This window comes from Pecten maximus, chromosome 3, assembly GCF_902652985.1.
Source record: "Pecten maximus chromosome 3, xPecMax1.1, whole genome shotgun sequence".
Lineage (NCBI taxonomy): Eukaryota > Metazoa > Mollusca > Bivalvia > Pectinida > Pectinidae > Pecten > Pecten maximus.
The window spans coordinates 32,240,418-32,256,943 of record NC_047017.1 but is presented as its reverse complement, the minus strand read 5'-3'; the positions used below and the strand labels follow the sequence as shown (position 1 = coordinate 32,256,943).

At 38.7% G+C, this 16,526-nt stretch overlaps 2 protein-coding genes across 2 annotated transcripts; both read right to left on the bottom strand.

Annotated features, from left to right (window-relative positions):
- Window positions 1-4,692: 4,692 nt before the first annotated feature.
- LOC117322717 (sex peptide receptor-like) lies at window positions 4,693-6,168 on the bottom strand. The gene has a single exon (XM_033877656.1). It carries the CDS (start codon window positions 6,166-6,168, stop codon window positions 4,693-4,695), a length of 1,476 nt encoding a protein of 491 aa, XP_033733547.1.
- Window positions 6,169-14,775: 8,607 nt separating this feature from the next.
- Window positions 14,776-16,251, bottom strand: LOC117322716 (sex peptide receptor-like). The gene has a single exon (XM_033877655.1). The coding sequence runs from the start codon at window positions 16,249-16,251 to the stop codon at window positions 14,776-14,778; it is 1,476 nt and encodes a 491-aa protein (XP_033733546.1).
- Between the last annotated feature and the right edge of the window lie 275 nt (window positions 16,252-16,526).

The following is a 16,526-nucleotide window of genomic DNA, read 5'->3' as shown; positions in this document are numbered from 1 at the left end:
TGGTGAGTCAAAACGTGGGACAATCCCAAGGTCCTTGAATCCTCTAAATGACTTATCTGCTTCATCAGATTCCGACATCATTGCGCGCACAAGTATAACTATCCAGATGAATATATAAGTAAATTGCAATCAAGCGAAGCAATATCACAAGATCGGTGTACTGAAATGAACCATGTAATGAAAACAATTGTCTAACTAGAAAAAAACACCAATACACTTAACTACAGACTTACCAATCCATTTCCTTGAGTTACTGCATACAGGAAAAATGCTGTAAGAACATATGATTCACTTACTCAGCTAATCCTATGCTATTCGGTCACTCCACGCAGCAGAAAATGATGATTTGGGGAGAAAACATGTTATACTCAAAATATAACGGCAAAAAAACACAAATAACATAAACACGAATAAAAATAATCAACAGCTCCTCACATACATAAATAAATAAAAGTAACCCCCCCCCCAAAAAAAAAACCAACACACAACACAAAATTACACCAATGAATAAGCAATCTCACAATAAAGAATCACCCATCATACACCTCATATGTCAATCAATGTCAATGTGTCAAAATAAACGAAGTCAGAAAAGAAAATATATATAACAGAAAAATATCAGCTAGAATAACATAGGAATACTAAGAGAGAAAAAAAAATAATATGCCCCAAAAAAATCGAGTTAATAAAAAAATAAACAATAATTTTATCGATCAACGAATGACTAGTCTGCAGTTAAATCCAAGCTAGGGCTGACGAAAAAAACAAATCCTAACAAAAATCAGATCAACCGGAAGTAAGACCAAGACCGGGTGTAAGCACAAAGGTCAAGGTCGTGTGAGGCAACCAATATTTACCAAAACAATCAAATATACATCGTGAACCCTAATAGCACGCAAAAATCATCAAAATACATTCAAAAATTTGGCACATTAATATTAATGATAAATAGACAGGTAGACTAGAAATAATAATATGAAACAGGCAATGCCTGAAAAGAGCGAAGCTAGCTAGTATGCCAATGTACAACATAAAAATATAGTGATAAACGTTTCGTCGTTTGATTACGAGAATGTGACCTTATATGACATGACCTTTGACAGTCGTTAACTATCGGTAATTTTCGACATACCGATTCTGCATCTGGGAACTGTCGGTACTTTCCGTCCAAATGCAATCGCAACATCTCGGTTAATTTCCGGCAATCTTCGGAAATATGCCGAATGTTCCAAGTTCCGTCCTTGAAACCATAACTCGAGCTATATTTTATTCGCACGCTATAAGAGATACTTTTTATAAAAATAATTAGTCAGCATTATGAACACACCAACTGGATTGTACGTTATATAGACTTTTTATGTTAACAATTTCTGCAGACATCTGCACCAGGGTTCCTAACTGCTTCCGTTTCCGGCAGAAATTTTTCTGGCTGTACCATCCCGCAGGACGTATGCGAAGATGAACTAGACTATTGTACATACGTGCATGTTAACGGTAAAGAGCTTCGCTCGGGCAGCTTTGCTGCCTGAAGAGCTTCGCTCTTATAATCACACTAAATTTATTTATTTATACAAAAGTCTTTATGCTAATGTTCCTCTTGGCGACGCGATCCAAAGATGACAGTGGAAATGTTAGTGTGCACAATATAATCCAAGGCCCGAGCGCGAACAAGGTAAATGTCACAATCACAGGAATAGATGAACATCAAAGTTCAGCTTACCGTTAAACGAGCAGTCAATTACTCCATGGAAGTAGAACGCCATGGATATACCATCTTCGCTAGCCAAGGCTTCTGATTACGTTACACTCCACGAACCCTTGGCAGATATAGGCGTCAGTTCTGGCCCTCTAGCGGAGATTCGAAATTACCACCCTTTACACATGAAATTTTCGACCAATCAAAACGAACGTTACCGATTTACTTCATCGGTGATGTTTACAAACGCACATGGAGGCTTGTGTCATTTTGATGAGATATGTGATCAATGACTTCTATTAATTGATCAATCACTGCGAATGTTTCCCAATGATTGTACGTCTGTGTATTTAGATAAAATACCATGACATAGTCGACAATGTAGCTCTGCACTGGGCGCCGCAATTGTTGTTTACTGTGAAACCAAGACTGGATGTAAAACGCGATTTGATTGGGTGCCCTGGGATTCCAGGGCACGACGGTTTGAACACGACTATATCTGCCAAGGGTTCGTGTAGTGTAACGTAATCAGAAGCCTTGGCTTGCGAAGATGTGGATATACAGTTGAAACATCTCCGATACATAGTTGTAGAAACGCATCGTCATGCCAAGTCCCTACGAGGGCGCCAATGTAATTGCTTCCCCGGATAGAAGTCCGTTCTGAAACCTTGTTGGGGATCTCCTCCAAGCGACGAGTTATATCCTGGAGGGGGAGTATGTAACCCTGGTAAATACTAGCTGCAATATACCGCTCGGTTGGAGAGATCTATTGGCTGAGCGTAAGACTAGTAAGCCAGAGGTCCCGGGTTCGATCCCTAGCAGAGGCAGTGATTTAAATTTAATTTACATTGGCGCCAATGTAGGGACTCTGGAATGATACTCAGGATTGCTCCACAAGCATCGCTGTTACTCCTGGAAATTCGAGGACGAGTTCTTTTCTGGAGGGGGAGTATGTAACCCTGGTAAATACTAGCCGCAATATACCGCTCGGCTACAGAGATCTTCTCTTTAGCTCGATCGGTTGAGCGTAAGACTAGTAAGCCAGAGGTCCCGGGTTCGATCCCTAGCAGAGGCAGTGATTTAAATTTAATTAATCCTGCGCATCTGATCATGCGCTCTGTTACAGAACGACCACGCTGATGTAGTTCATGTTCACACCAAAACATTACAAAGACGTTCATTTTCTTAAGATAACAATAAACTTTATCAACCACATCGATCGGATAAAGTATTTAGAATCAAGGACACAACATACTATAATATCAGCTGCTTATCTCGATCCTTACTGACACTAGTGACGTAACCAACAGGGACAACTTACTGGTATGATAAGTTTGAATGATTTCAATTTCCAAACAGTTAATTTCCTATTTCTAGATAGCAGCTCCCCTGCACTCTCTACCTACGGTGTTTTCATGTCCCACTTGATTCCATATTCATGGGATTGTTACCGTCACGATTCCCGCGAGGTTGACTGCTGAGTATGGTGGACATCATGACCTCACTAGGAAATATGTCCTTATGCGATATGATGTCAGACGTAGTGGTATGGCGGATGTTCAGATGGCTATCTATATTTGTGTAAATATTTTACTCTCGTTTAATCGACTTTGAGTTTGAAACATGGCTGTTATAATGTTGGAATTCTTTGTTCTTTTATTACACCACCTCGCTCTACACCAGCTACGATTTTGGTGGACATCGTTTTAGGTTAAAGGCCGGCGGCCGCTGTTGACGACTGCCCCGTTCCACCGAACCTTTTCTTGCGAAATTCACACTCTAATTCATATCAAATTCCAAACAAATTATCAGTCTTTCCCAGAACAATCACCAGTTGGAATGCTTTATCACAACAAATTACTTCCTTTGATTCTCTAGATTCTTTCAAATCAACTCTTCTTCAAGCATATCAGCAAACCAAAAATGTTTTCCATTTTAAACTAGTGTTTTTGTTATCTCTTCCCTTTCCTAGTTATCTTAAATTTGTTGAAGTTGGGCAATATCCTATAGACATAGACATAGTTATAATGCTGACATAAAACCTTCATCGAACGCTCTGAATATAAAACCATGCGTTAAAGTGTTGACCATATCCCGTTTATTTTGGAGTTTTATCGATATCATTCTGTTTAAGTTGATTATTTTTCTTTTAAAATAAAACATTCATGTATTCATTTGTATATAATTCTGGTTGTGTTTATACATTCAGATTAAGCGGAGAATAGAATAGTTTCAATGTATAGTGCGATCAAGCCATTTATAGCCAAATTTCATGAAACATCGTCGAGTGTGTTCCCTATATATCCACGTATGATTTTAAATGTTTTTATATCAGTTTTTGGTCAAATAAAGGGATGATATTCGCTATTTGTTGAAATCAAGTAATCCTTTATTGTGTAGATCTTCAGTAGGCCATGTGTCGGCATACAAAATGGACGAAAAAAAAACTGTAATATGCAAAAACTTACTCCGAAACGGGCCGTGGAGACACCATTTTTGTGTTACCGAGTCCATGCATGTGACGTAAGTTCCTACCCCGGTGAAATAGCCCTGGGAAAACACTCATGTGAAATCTTTTACAGATGCTCTCCTTTCTCAAGGAAGTCGACAACAATACAATATATACCTTACAAGCACATTTTATTGATGAAAACATCAGACATGATAGCATTACAATGGTTAGGTCGACACAATAATGATGAACAAGGACAGCCTTACAATCATTTAATAGCATGAGTGGCTTCATAGAAGCCAATTTAGTTCATTGTTTTGAGAAAAAAAATCATACATTCTTCTCCAAAAAAACAACAAAAAACAAAAAAACCTTGACATACAGTATCGACTTATTGGTATCAATTCATTTTTCGAAATTATTAATTTGCAACTGCCAACACCCTGAATCCTTGGAGTTACTGGGAGGTTGAAGATCGTGAACTATCCGTCAGTAACACGCTACCATTAGCTGTGAGCGCCTGGTTACCAAGTCTAATGGTTGGCTACTGATCGATTTCTGTCATTCTAGATCGTGTCCAGTCTCCTGATCGGGTTTCTTGTCGAGGTCTACAACACAGAAGCTGTTTTAGGTTTTGCCTGAAGTGGGCACCTTGACAAACGTATACAAGTAAGTTCAGAGGCGAGGTTATAGAGATGATGATGTTTGTTATAAAGCCAATCACATGAACGTATTCATCGACAGTCCCGTTACTAATCATAGCCCAGGAAACAATAAACGCCGCATATGCCGTCGGTATCTCGGCGAGAAGGAATATTGCTAGCATGTACAGGACTACCATGTTGAATGTCCGAGTGTTTTCCGCGTCCCCATTCCCTCTCTCATTGGTCGTCATTTTGCGATTCGCTTTCACGGCTGATTTCCATTTGAGGACAAGTTCGACAGACAGCATCAGCATACCCATACACGGAAGCAGCTGTATGATCACACATCGTGCAAAGTACGTCTGGGCGAAACGTGCCTGTGAATTTCCCAAAATTGGAATTTTCAAAGTCGTCATGATTTCTTCATTGTTAGAAGAGTGAGCATAGACAACGGGATAGTAGGTTAGGGTCATTATCCCGGGGGCGAAGACAGCAACGACAACTAGCAGAATAACAAGCATGAAGATGATACAGTACTTTCTTCGCAAGAGTGAGCTGCTCAGGTAGGTTCGGTGCCACAAAAGTATATAGCGCTGTAGTGCTAGTCCAAAATTCAGCCATATTGAGATTCCGTGACAGATCGGTGACATGTACAATAGTATGGCGTTGATCGCGATACAGTGGTTGTACGGAATGTAAGAGTCATAGTTGCCGAGAGTCAAGTAGTAGAAGAAGTATGGGGAAGGTAACACAACGGTCAGGGAGTCCATCAGTGATATGGCGACCAGTAAGAGGTGGGCTGCTGACAAAAACCGTCCACGAAGAAAAGTCACAACCAGGAGAATGTTTGACAATAGGACAAGCAGAACTACAACAGGATAGAAATAGGAGTAGAAAATCAGCTCCTCGTCGAATTTAAAATACTGAGTGATGTTGAACACCATCGACGTAAATTTGAGAACATCCGAACAAATCCAGGTGCTTCGAAATTCTTCGTTCTGCTTACAAAATGTTGTAACTCCCCCAAAGTTGATTATTGTGTGATCGGAGAGAATGTTAGAACATTTTACGATACCTTGTTGACGTTTGAATATACTTGCGCAATATGCCACCGGAAAACCAAATAATTTTGAGGCGTTCTCATATTCTTCCCTACTTTGAATGTTAAATCCTCGTTCTTCGCTAATAATCTTTACATATTTCAAGGTCTGCAGAGCGGACATGACAACTGGTGACAAAATCCCGAATTTGTCGGAAACTAACATAGCCAGCTTTAAACAAGTTTCCATCCAGTCAAATCTTGTGCCGTTCACAGAGGCTTCAAATGTTCCACAGAACTCCCTGGCCTCGGTCGTTATGTTGTCCATCCCCTCCATCGTTTCACTATACTCTTGTCGATCTAGGGCTTCCGCTGTCTATATAAAGGACTCCTGTGACGTAAATATGGCCGGACACATTATCTGTCGAACACGTTGAGATCAGATGCTAAATACGTTACAGAAGAATTAACCCCCTGTACACGATACAGTTATAGAATATGCAAGTCACTGTGGAATAAATAGTCCATACCATTGAGTACAGTTAATGTCGGTGCAGCTAATGCAAAATGTTGATACTAAAATTTCAGAAATTTAGATATAAAATTGCAATGCTAAATAAACACAAACAGCAATTAATGTCGACAGGGTTCGGTTAATTCTAAAATTAATGTAACAAATTTAGATTTGATGTCCAGTAATTGAGATAAAATAGACGGAAATAAGAAAACTGGTTAAGTTTTTAATGTAATTCTGCATTTTTGGGGTGGTGGTGGTATTGTTTTGATCTTGTTCCTAACTTTTAAAGTCATTCATTTTACAACGTTTTTCTATATGATTATTAATTGATCTGTATCATATTTGATCTTTGATAAATTCTGGTAGAAGGAATTGTCAAAACTTCATTGTTACTGATGAAAGAGTCTATCTTGTCCGTTTCGGTGATTTGATGATAGAAGCATTTCACTATCGACAGCTTTAAACCACGCAACATCTTTATTGTTATCGGAAACTCCGTTTCACCTCACTATCACTTCAACCAGCTCAACAAACACGGCCATTTTTGTATTTCTTGGAAATGACGCCATCGCCGCCTCCCACGGAGTCTTCTCCACGAAGATGTCTAGCGGTTCCCTTTATCTTTAGTAAGCGACATCTCGTTTTCAATTTCAGTGAACGCATTAGGTGAAGAGTATTTGGAGCTTTCTGGAGGTATGTAAATACACTCAATTGAAATATAAAAATTGTTTTTTTTTAAATTGTAAGCCAGTGTACAAATTCAATTTGATGAAAATTGAACCTTGACTGTAATGCTGTTTTGTAAATTATGGCAATTCCATCAGATTTTCTGACACATTCTTGTCTATTTTTTTTATTTTTTTTTTTTACATCAGAACAGTTACCTGGCACATTAAGAATATCATAATCATCCGTTTTACTTTTTACACATATAACTTTACAGAATACACATACCACTGTCATATCAAAAAAAAAATCACATTTTCTATGCAAGCAATGCTATGTAAGAATTTCAATACAATCAGCGCCGTGCTAAGTCCACCAAGAGAAGGGTACAGAGCGTTCTCATGAGTTTGTCAAATCCTGCTAAGATAAGGTAATATTACGCATCAAAAGATTTCTCATAATTTCAGTATCGGTATAATGTATTACAGGCTTAGTCTTGTGTTAAACGTGTCCAGTTCTTCTTAAACTCACATTTTCAAAAAATAAAATCACTTTATATCAATTCTAATGTCATCTTGTGAAAATATTTGTGTTGTATACTGTTCCATAAGTGGAAAACTTGTGCCCGATCTGTATATTTATGATACAATAAAAATATGTTAAAACTAAAACCATCACCACGCCTGGCGGTAAAAGTGATAGATTTGTTGGTAAGTTATAAGCATTGATGACCGCTTCTAGACATGATTGTCAAAACATTAATTACCACCCAACACATTTCGACAATGATTGTCAAAGCATTAATTACCACCCAACAAATTTCGACAATGATCGTCAAAACATTAATTACCACCCAACACATTTCGACAGAGTACATTCGAGTCAGGTAGTTTAGGCTTGTTGACAACCTGATTGGTATAGGTGGAAAAATTGCGTCATGAGATATTATTCTTCGATAGAACGAATAGTGTTTTTTTTTTCGTCATATGGAAACTGTTTAAATGTGATTTTACTCAAAATGTCCATTTTAACAAAGGGCGTTGTATTTTCACGAGCATCACATGCTTTGAAGACATCAACATACACAATTCTTACGTTTCATTTGATACCATTTCCTGGGAAACCAATCAATCACACACGTTTCATATAATCGCTTCACGGAAGTGTTGACCTATATCACATCAGACAGAAATACTCATGGTGGGCGAGTGTTGACCTACGTCAGATCCGAGACAGAAATACTGACGGAGGGCGAGTGTTAACCTACGTCACATCAGACAGAAATACTCATGGTGGGCGAGTGTTGACCGACGTCAGATCAAATACAGAAATACTCACGGAGGGCGAGTGTTGACCTACGTCAGATCAAATACAGAAATACTGACAGAGGGCGAGTGTTGACCTACGTTAGAACAGAGACAGAAATACTGACGGAGGGCGAGTGTTGACCTATGTCACATCACATACAGAAATACTGACGGAGGGCAAGTGTTGACCTACGTCACATCAGACAGAAATACTCATGGTGGGCGAGTGTTGACCGACGTCAGATCAAATACAGAAATACTGACGGAGGGCGAGTGTTGACCTACGTTAGATCACAGACAGAAATACTGACGGAGGGCGAGTGTTGACCTGGGTTAGATCCGAGACAGAAATACTGACGGAGGGCGAGTGTTGACCTACGTTAGATCAGATACAGAAATACTCGCGGTGGGCGATTGTTGACCTGGGTTAGATCCGAGACAGAAATACTGACGGAGGGCGAGTGTTGACCTACGTCAGATCACAAACATAAATAGTGACGGAGGGCGAGTGTTGACCTACTGACCGTCAGATCACAGACAGAAATACTGACGGAGGGGAGTGTTGACCTACGTCAGATCACAGACAGAAATACTGACGGAGGGCGAGTGTTGGCCTACGTCAGATCAGATACAGAAATACTCACGTTGGGAGAGTGTTGACCTGGGTTAGATCACAGACAGAAATACTGACGGAGGGCGAGTGCTGACCTACGTTAGAACAGATACAGAAATACTGACGGAGGGCGAGTGTTGACCTACGTCAGATCAAAGACAGAAATACTGACGAGGGCGAATGTTGACCTACGTTAGATCAGAGACAGAAATACTCACGGAGGGCGAGTGTTGACCTACGTCAGATCACAGACAGAAATACTGACGGTGGGCGAGTGTTTACCCATGTCAGATCGCAGACAGAAATAGTGACGGAGGGCGAGTGTTGACCTACGTTAGATCAGAGACAGAATTACTCACGGAGGGCGAGTGTTGACCTACGTCAGATCACAGACAAAAATACTCACTGTTGATGAGCTTTTACCTACGTCATATCATTAACTAGAATTGTCCTGGACAATTTGACGGGTTTTTCACACGTTTGACAAACTTATGGAAGCATTTACCTTGACGACCTTGAATGCAGGTAAAGTTAATTCATTTAAACAAACTTGTAAGACCGTTATTCAAGCATGCTACAGACCCAATATCAACTTCCTGGGCCTCTTGGCTATTCAGAAGTCATTTCAAGATTTTAGCCAATTTGACATCTTCGACCTTGAATGTACATCAAGGTCACTCATTTTAACTTGGTATCACTTCACCCCAGCATGCTACAGACCAAATATCAAGTCCATGAGCCTCTTGGTTATTGAGAAGATGTCGTTTAAAGATTTAGCAAACATTGTGCCATCATGGAAATTTTCAAAATGGCGTACATCATGAACCGGAAGTGCTAAACAAAACCTGAAGGTACCAAAATCATCAATCAAAAAGTTGGAAAATTGGTGACCTTTGACATCATAGTGAACTTTTTTATTTGACCTCTGACTTAAACATTTGTAGAAAGAAAAAGTTAGCCCTAGCCATTATCTACAATTAATATAATTACATGACCTCTTTATAATGAAAACTTTTTGAATTAGGGTCATTGTAAATTTTCAACAAATAACGTCATGGCGCCATATTTGATATTGGACCTACCCCAGAGCACCAAGACTTGGTCAGAACCATCTCATAGTCATTTTGTCAAAGTTTGTGCTGAATCCCACTGGTGGAATTTGAGACAAGAGATCCCAGAGGGATCTTGGCGCACACCATTGAATGATCTTTATACATTCTATGTCAGATTGATCTTCTCCCTACTTTTCCCTTCATTTTACTAATTTGTGCAAATTGAGAAACATCCCTCCAGTACTTTTCAAACAAGGGAATCCTAGCTATATAAGATATTTGAGATTTAGCGATAATAGCTGTTTGCTTGCCAGATTGTTTTCAGGACAGACTGGTCCCAAAATGCAATACGAGGGACTACATATGAAATTTGAGAAAGATCCCTTCAGTACTTTATGAGAAATAGCGATAACAAACTTCAATTGTCAAAATCCAAGATGGCTGCCTGTAGGCCTAGTTGTTTTCTAACTGGTCCAAAAATGGAATATGCTTAACTTGGGACCAAGGCCAACCGACAAATGAAATTTGAGAAAGATCCCTTCAGCACTTTCTGAGAAATAGCGATAACAATCTTCAATTGTCAAATTCCAAGATGGCTGCCTTTCGGCCTTTTTGTTTCCGATTGGTCTCAAAATGCAATATGCATAACTAAGCACCAAGGGGAACCTACATATTAAATTTGGGAAAGATCCCTTAAGTACTTTCTGAGAAATAGCGATAACAAATTTCAATTGTCAAAATGCAAGATGGTTGCCTGTCGGCCATGTTGTTTTCTGATTAGTCTCAAAATGTAATATGCATAACTAAGCACCAAGGGCAAACTACATATGAAATTTGAGAAAGATCCCTTAAGTACTTTCTGAGCAATAGCGATAACAAACTTCAATTGTCAAAATGCAAGATGGTTGCCTGTCGGCCATGTTGTTTTACGATTAGTCTCAAAATGTAATATGCATAACTAGGCACCAAGGGGAACCTACATATGAAATTTGAGAAAGATCCCTTCATGAGAAATAGCGGTAACAAACTTCAACTATCGGAATCCAAGATGGCTGCCTGATGATGGTGGGCTAAAAAACCTAAAATGCGAGTTGTGGGCATCCAAAAATATAAAGACATCAAAATCATCAGAATGGCATACTGCATCATACTCCGAAAGAATTTTTGAAAATGAAAATGAAGATTTTCTAAAAATAGACAAACTTGACCCCTTAGCGAGCTTTTTTATTTGACCTCTGACCTTAAAGTTGTAAAATATAAAAGTTAGCCCCAGTCATTATCTACAAATAATATAGTTACATGACCTCTGTATAATGAACACTTTTAAGTTGGGAAACTCCCTATAAATTTTGCGAGGATATTATTTTTGAAGCATCGCGTGACTGTTTTGAAACACAAACACACTATAGCTAACAAGTCGAAATGTTCCATCTGGGTTAGTTGGATAACGATGTTACACATTGTTAAATATGTATGTGCATATAAGTGTTAACCCTTTTCATAGTAGTCAAAGACAGTAGCGAAGTACTGGTACAGACTGTATACATATTCTACCAAGTCCGTTATTAGGTATAGACATAGCAGCAAAATACGAGCAGCGTACGTACTTATTGTTCGCTTGTTTGAACTGTTCCCATCTACTGTACTGCTTCCTAGTGTAATTCTAGGATTGTATTTGACCATTTGGCCATTCTTCTCTTTGTTGCTGAAGCTATTACCGTTTTCAATTGAGGTCGACTCACGCGGGACGCCATTTTTGTTTTCAAGTGTTGTAGTTTGTTGTGCGCATGAGTTAAATCGTGTATGACACAAAATTTACATATCCATACTGTTGATCAACGAATTGTGATTACCTTTTATAATCAATAATTTATGTTTTTAATGTACAGATTTCATCAAAATAAAAGTGTCATCGTTCATAAGGTTATATATATATATTTTTTAAATATATACGCAATAATATGAAAAAAATGCAAAATAAAAATTGGTTTACCGTTATATCTCTGTAATATCACTGACGTCATGTAAGGATTCTGTCACACAACCAATGAATGTTTACGTGACGTTCGATGACTAGTACGGTATGTACCGTCATCAGACAAATGATTCGGGCAGCATGTGTACATAGATTTTACCACTTTCCATGAATTGCTTGTCTTTTCCATGAAATGCCTCACCTGGATTTCATCACATAGATAGGCATATAGTTCGTGTTCACACCATAACATTACTAACTCGGTCAAGTTATACACAAGATCCAATTTCAGCGGTCATTTGTTAAGGTTAAAGGTCAAATTTGAAAAGTTTCTATAATAAATCCATTTGCAAGATATCTCGTAAACGGAACGGAATGGATACTGACATGTGAACGAAACCGTAATTCTCACTTTTAAAGTTGATAAAGCGAGAGCGGAATATTGCGTGGAAACCACTGAAAAAGTACAAGAAGAATCAGACCAGATGGTCCGGAATATTAAGCGACTTCTGCTTCATCGACGACACCTGTCATGTAAAACAAGGTCGAATCCGTGTTAAGTCATATCCTTAAAACTAGAACCAGTCAATCGACAATAAAACGACCACACTGATGTAGTCCATGTTCACACCAAAACATTACAAAAACGTTCAATTTCCTAAGATAACAATAAACTTTATCAACCACATCGATCGGATATAGCATTTAGAATCAAGGACACAACAGACTATAATATCAGCTGCTTATACCGATCTTTACTGACAACGTAACCAACAGGGACAACTTACTTGTATGATAAATTTGAATGATTTCAATTTCCAAATAGTTAATTTCCTATTTCTAGATAGCAGCGTCCCTACATTCTCTACCTACGGTGTGTTCATGTCCCAGTTGATTCCATATTCATGGGATTGTTACCGTCACGATTTCTGCGCGGTCGACTGCTGAGTATGGTGGACATCATGACGTCACTAGGAAATATTTCCTTATGCGATATGATGTCAGACGTAGTGGTAGGGCGTATGTTCAGATGGCTATCTATATTTGTGTAAATATTTTACTCTCGTTTAATCGACTTTGAGTTTGAAACATGGCTGTTATAATGTTGGAATTCTTTGCTCTTTTATTACACCACCTCGCTCTACAACAACTACGATTTTGGTGGACATCGTTTTAGGTTAAAGGTCAAAGGCCGGTGGCCGCTCTTGACGACTGTCCCGTTCCACCGAACCTTTTCTTGCGAAATTCACACTCTAATTCATATCAAATTCCATACGAATTATCAGTCTTTCCCAGAACAATCACCAGCTGGATTGCTTTATCACCACAAATTACTTCCTTTGATTCTCTAGATTCTTTCAAATCAACTCTTCTTCAAGCATATCAGCAAACCAAAAATGTTTTCCATTTTAAACTAGTGTTTTTGTTATCTCTTCCCTTTCCTAGTTATCTCAAATTTGTTGAAGTTGGGCAATATTCTATAGACATAGACATAGTTATAATGCTGACATAAAACCTTCATCGAACGCTCTGAATATAAAACCATGCGTTGCAAAGTGTTGACCATATCCCGTTTATTTTGGAGTTTTATCGATATCCTTTTGTTTAAGTTGATTATTTTTCTTTTAAAATAAAACATTCATGTATTCATTTGTATATAATTCTAGTTGTGTTTATACATTCAGATTAAGCGGAGAATAGGATAGTTTCAATATATAGTGCGATCATGCCTTTTATAGCCAAATTTCATGAAACATGGTCGAGTGTGTTCCCTATATCCACGTATGATTTTAAATGTGTTTTTATATCAGTTTTTGGCCAAATAAAGGGATGATATTCGCTATTTGTTGAAATCAAGTAATCCTTTATTGTGTAGATCTTCAGTAGGCCATGTTTCGACATACAAAATGGACGGAAAAAAAACTGTAATATGCAAAAACTTACTCCGAAACGGGCCGTGGAGACACCATTTTTGTGTTACCCAGTCCATGCATGTGACGTAAGTTCCTACCCCTGTGAAATAGCCCTGGGAATACACTCATGTGAAATCTTTTACAGATGCTCTCCTTTCATAAGGAAGTCGACAACAATACAATATATACCTTACAAGCACATTTTATTGATGAAAACATCAGACATGATAGCATTACAATGGTTAGGTCGACACAATGATGATGAACAAGGACAGCCTTACAATCATTTAATAACATGAGTGGCATCATAGAAGCCAATTTAGTTCATTGTTTTGAGAAAAAAAAAACATACATTCTTCTCCAAAAAAACAACAACAACAAAAACTAAAAAAAACTTGACATACAGTACCGACTTATTGGTATAAATTCATTTTTCGAAATTATTAATTTGCAAGTAACAACTGCAAACACCCTGAATCCTTGGAGTTACTGGGAGGTTGAAGATCGTGAACTATATGACGCAGATATCCTTTAACTCTACAATACCATTTATCAAATGGAATTTAATATTGAACACTAGCATAAGTTTTACTGAATTTAAGATGTGTTAAGCGCGAGTAGTGTTATGTATGAAACCACAATTATCATCGCCTAGTGCTATTTTGATTCGAGTTCTGTTGATATTTCATTGTTTATCGTAACATACCAAACACTACTGGTTTCAATAGTCATATGCTTGATATTCCTCGATAACACACCAAACAATGTTATAAAGTATCCAATGTGTAGTTACCCATCAGTAACACACCAAACAATGTTATAAAGTATCCAATGTGTAGTTACCCATCAGTAACACGCTACCATTAGCTGTGAGCGCCTGGTTACCAAGTCTAATGGTTGGCTACTGATCGATTTCTGTCATTCTAGATCGTGTCCAGTCTCCTGATCGGGTTTCTTGTCGAGGTCTACAACACAGAAGCTGTTTTAGGTTTTGCCTGAAGTGGGCACCTTGACAAACGTATACAAGTAAGTTCAGAGGCGAGGTTATAGAGATGATGATGTTTGTTATAAAGCCAATCACACGAACGTATTCATCGACAGTCCCGTTACTAATCATAGCCCAAGAAACATTAAACGTCGCATATGCCGTCGGTATCTCGGCGAGAAGGAATATTGCTAGCATGTACAGGACTACCATGTTGAATGTCCGAGTGCTTTCCGCGTCCCCATTCCCTCTCTCATTGGTCGTCATTTTGCGATTCGCTTTCACGGCTGATTTCCATTTGAGGACAAGTTCGACAGACAGCATCAGCATACCCATACACGGAAGCAGCTGTATGATCATACATCGTGCAAAGTACGTCTGGGCGAAACGTGACTGTGAATTTCCCAAAATTGGACTTTTCAAAGTCGTCATGATTTCTTCATTGTTAGAAGAGTGAGCATAGACAACAGGATAGTAGGTTAGGGTCATTATCCCGGGGGTGAAGACAGCAACGACAACTAGCAGAATAACAAGCATGAAGATGATACAGTACTTTCTTCGCAAGAGTGAGCTGCTCAGGTAGGTTCGGTGCCACAAAAGTATATAGCGCTGTAGTGCTAGTCCAAAATTCAGCCATATTGAGATTCCGTGACAAATCGGTGATATGTACAATAGTATGGCGTTGATCGCGATACAGTGGTTGTACGGAATGTAAGAGTCATAGTTGCCGAGAGTCAAGTAGTAGAAGAAGTATGGGGAAGGTAACACAACGGTCAGGGAGTCCATCAGTGATATGGCGACCAGTAAGAGGTGGGCTGCTGACAAAAACCGTCCCCGAAGAAAAGTCACCACCAGGAGAATGTTTGACAATAGGACAAGCAGAACTACAACAGGATAGAAATAGGAGTAGAAAATCAGCTCCTCGTCGAATTTAAAATACTGAGTGATGTTGAACACCATCGACGTAAATTTGAGAACATCCGAACAAATCCAGGCGCTTTGAAATTCTTCGTTCTGCTTACAAAATGTTGTAACTCCCCCTAAGTCGAGTATTGTGTGATTGGAGAGAATATTAGAACATTTTACGATACGATGTTGTCGTTTGAATATACTTGCGCAATATGCCACCGGAAAACCAAATAATTTTGAGGCGTTCTCATATTCTTCCCTACTTTGAATATTATATCCTCGTTCTTCGATAATAATCTTTACATATTTGAAGTTCTGCAGAGCGGACATGACAACTGGTGACAAAATCCCGAATTTGTCGGAAACCAACATAGCCAGCTTTAAACAAGTTTCCATCCAGTCAAATCTTGTGCCGTTCACAGAGGCTTCAAATGTTCCACAGAACTCCCTGGCCTCGGTCGTTATGTTGTCCATCCCCTCCATCGTTTCACTAAACTCTTGTCGATCTAGGGCTTCCGCTGTCTATATAAAGGACTCCTGTGACGTAAATATGGCCGGACACATTATCTGTCGAACACGTTGGGATCAGATGCTAAATACGTTACAGGAGTATTAACCCCCTGTACACGATACAGTTATAGAATATGTAAGTCACTGTGGAATAAATAGTCCATACCATTGAGTACAGTTAATGTCGGTGCAGCTAATGCAAAATGTTAATACTAAAATTTCAGAAATCTAGATATAAAATTGCAATG

Bases quoted from the DNA above. Each gene is read 5' to 3' on its own strand.
- LOC117322717 (XM_033877656.1), bottom strand. From the start codon at position 6,168: ATGGAGGGGATGGACAACATAACGACCGAGGCCAGGGAGTTCTGTGGA.
- LOC117322716 (XM_033877655.1), bottom strand. From the start codon at position 16,251: ATGGAGGGGATGGACAACATAACGACCGAGGCCAGGGAGTTCTGTGGA.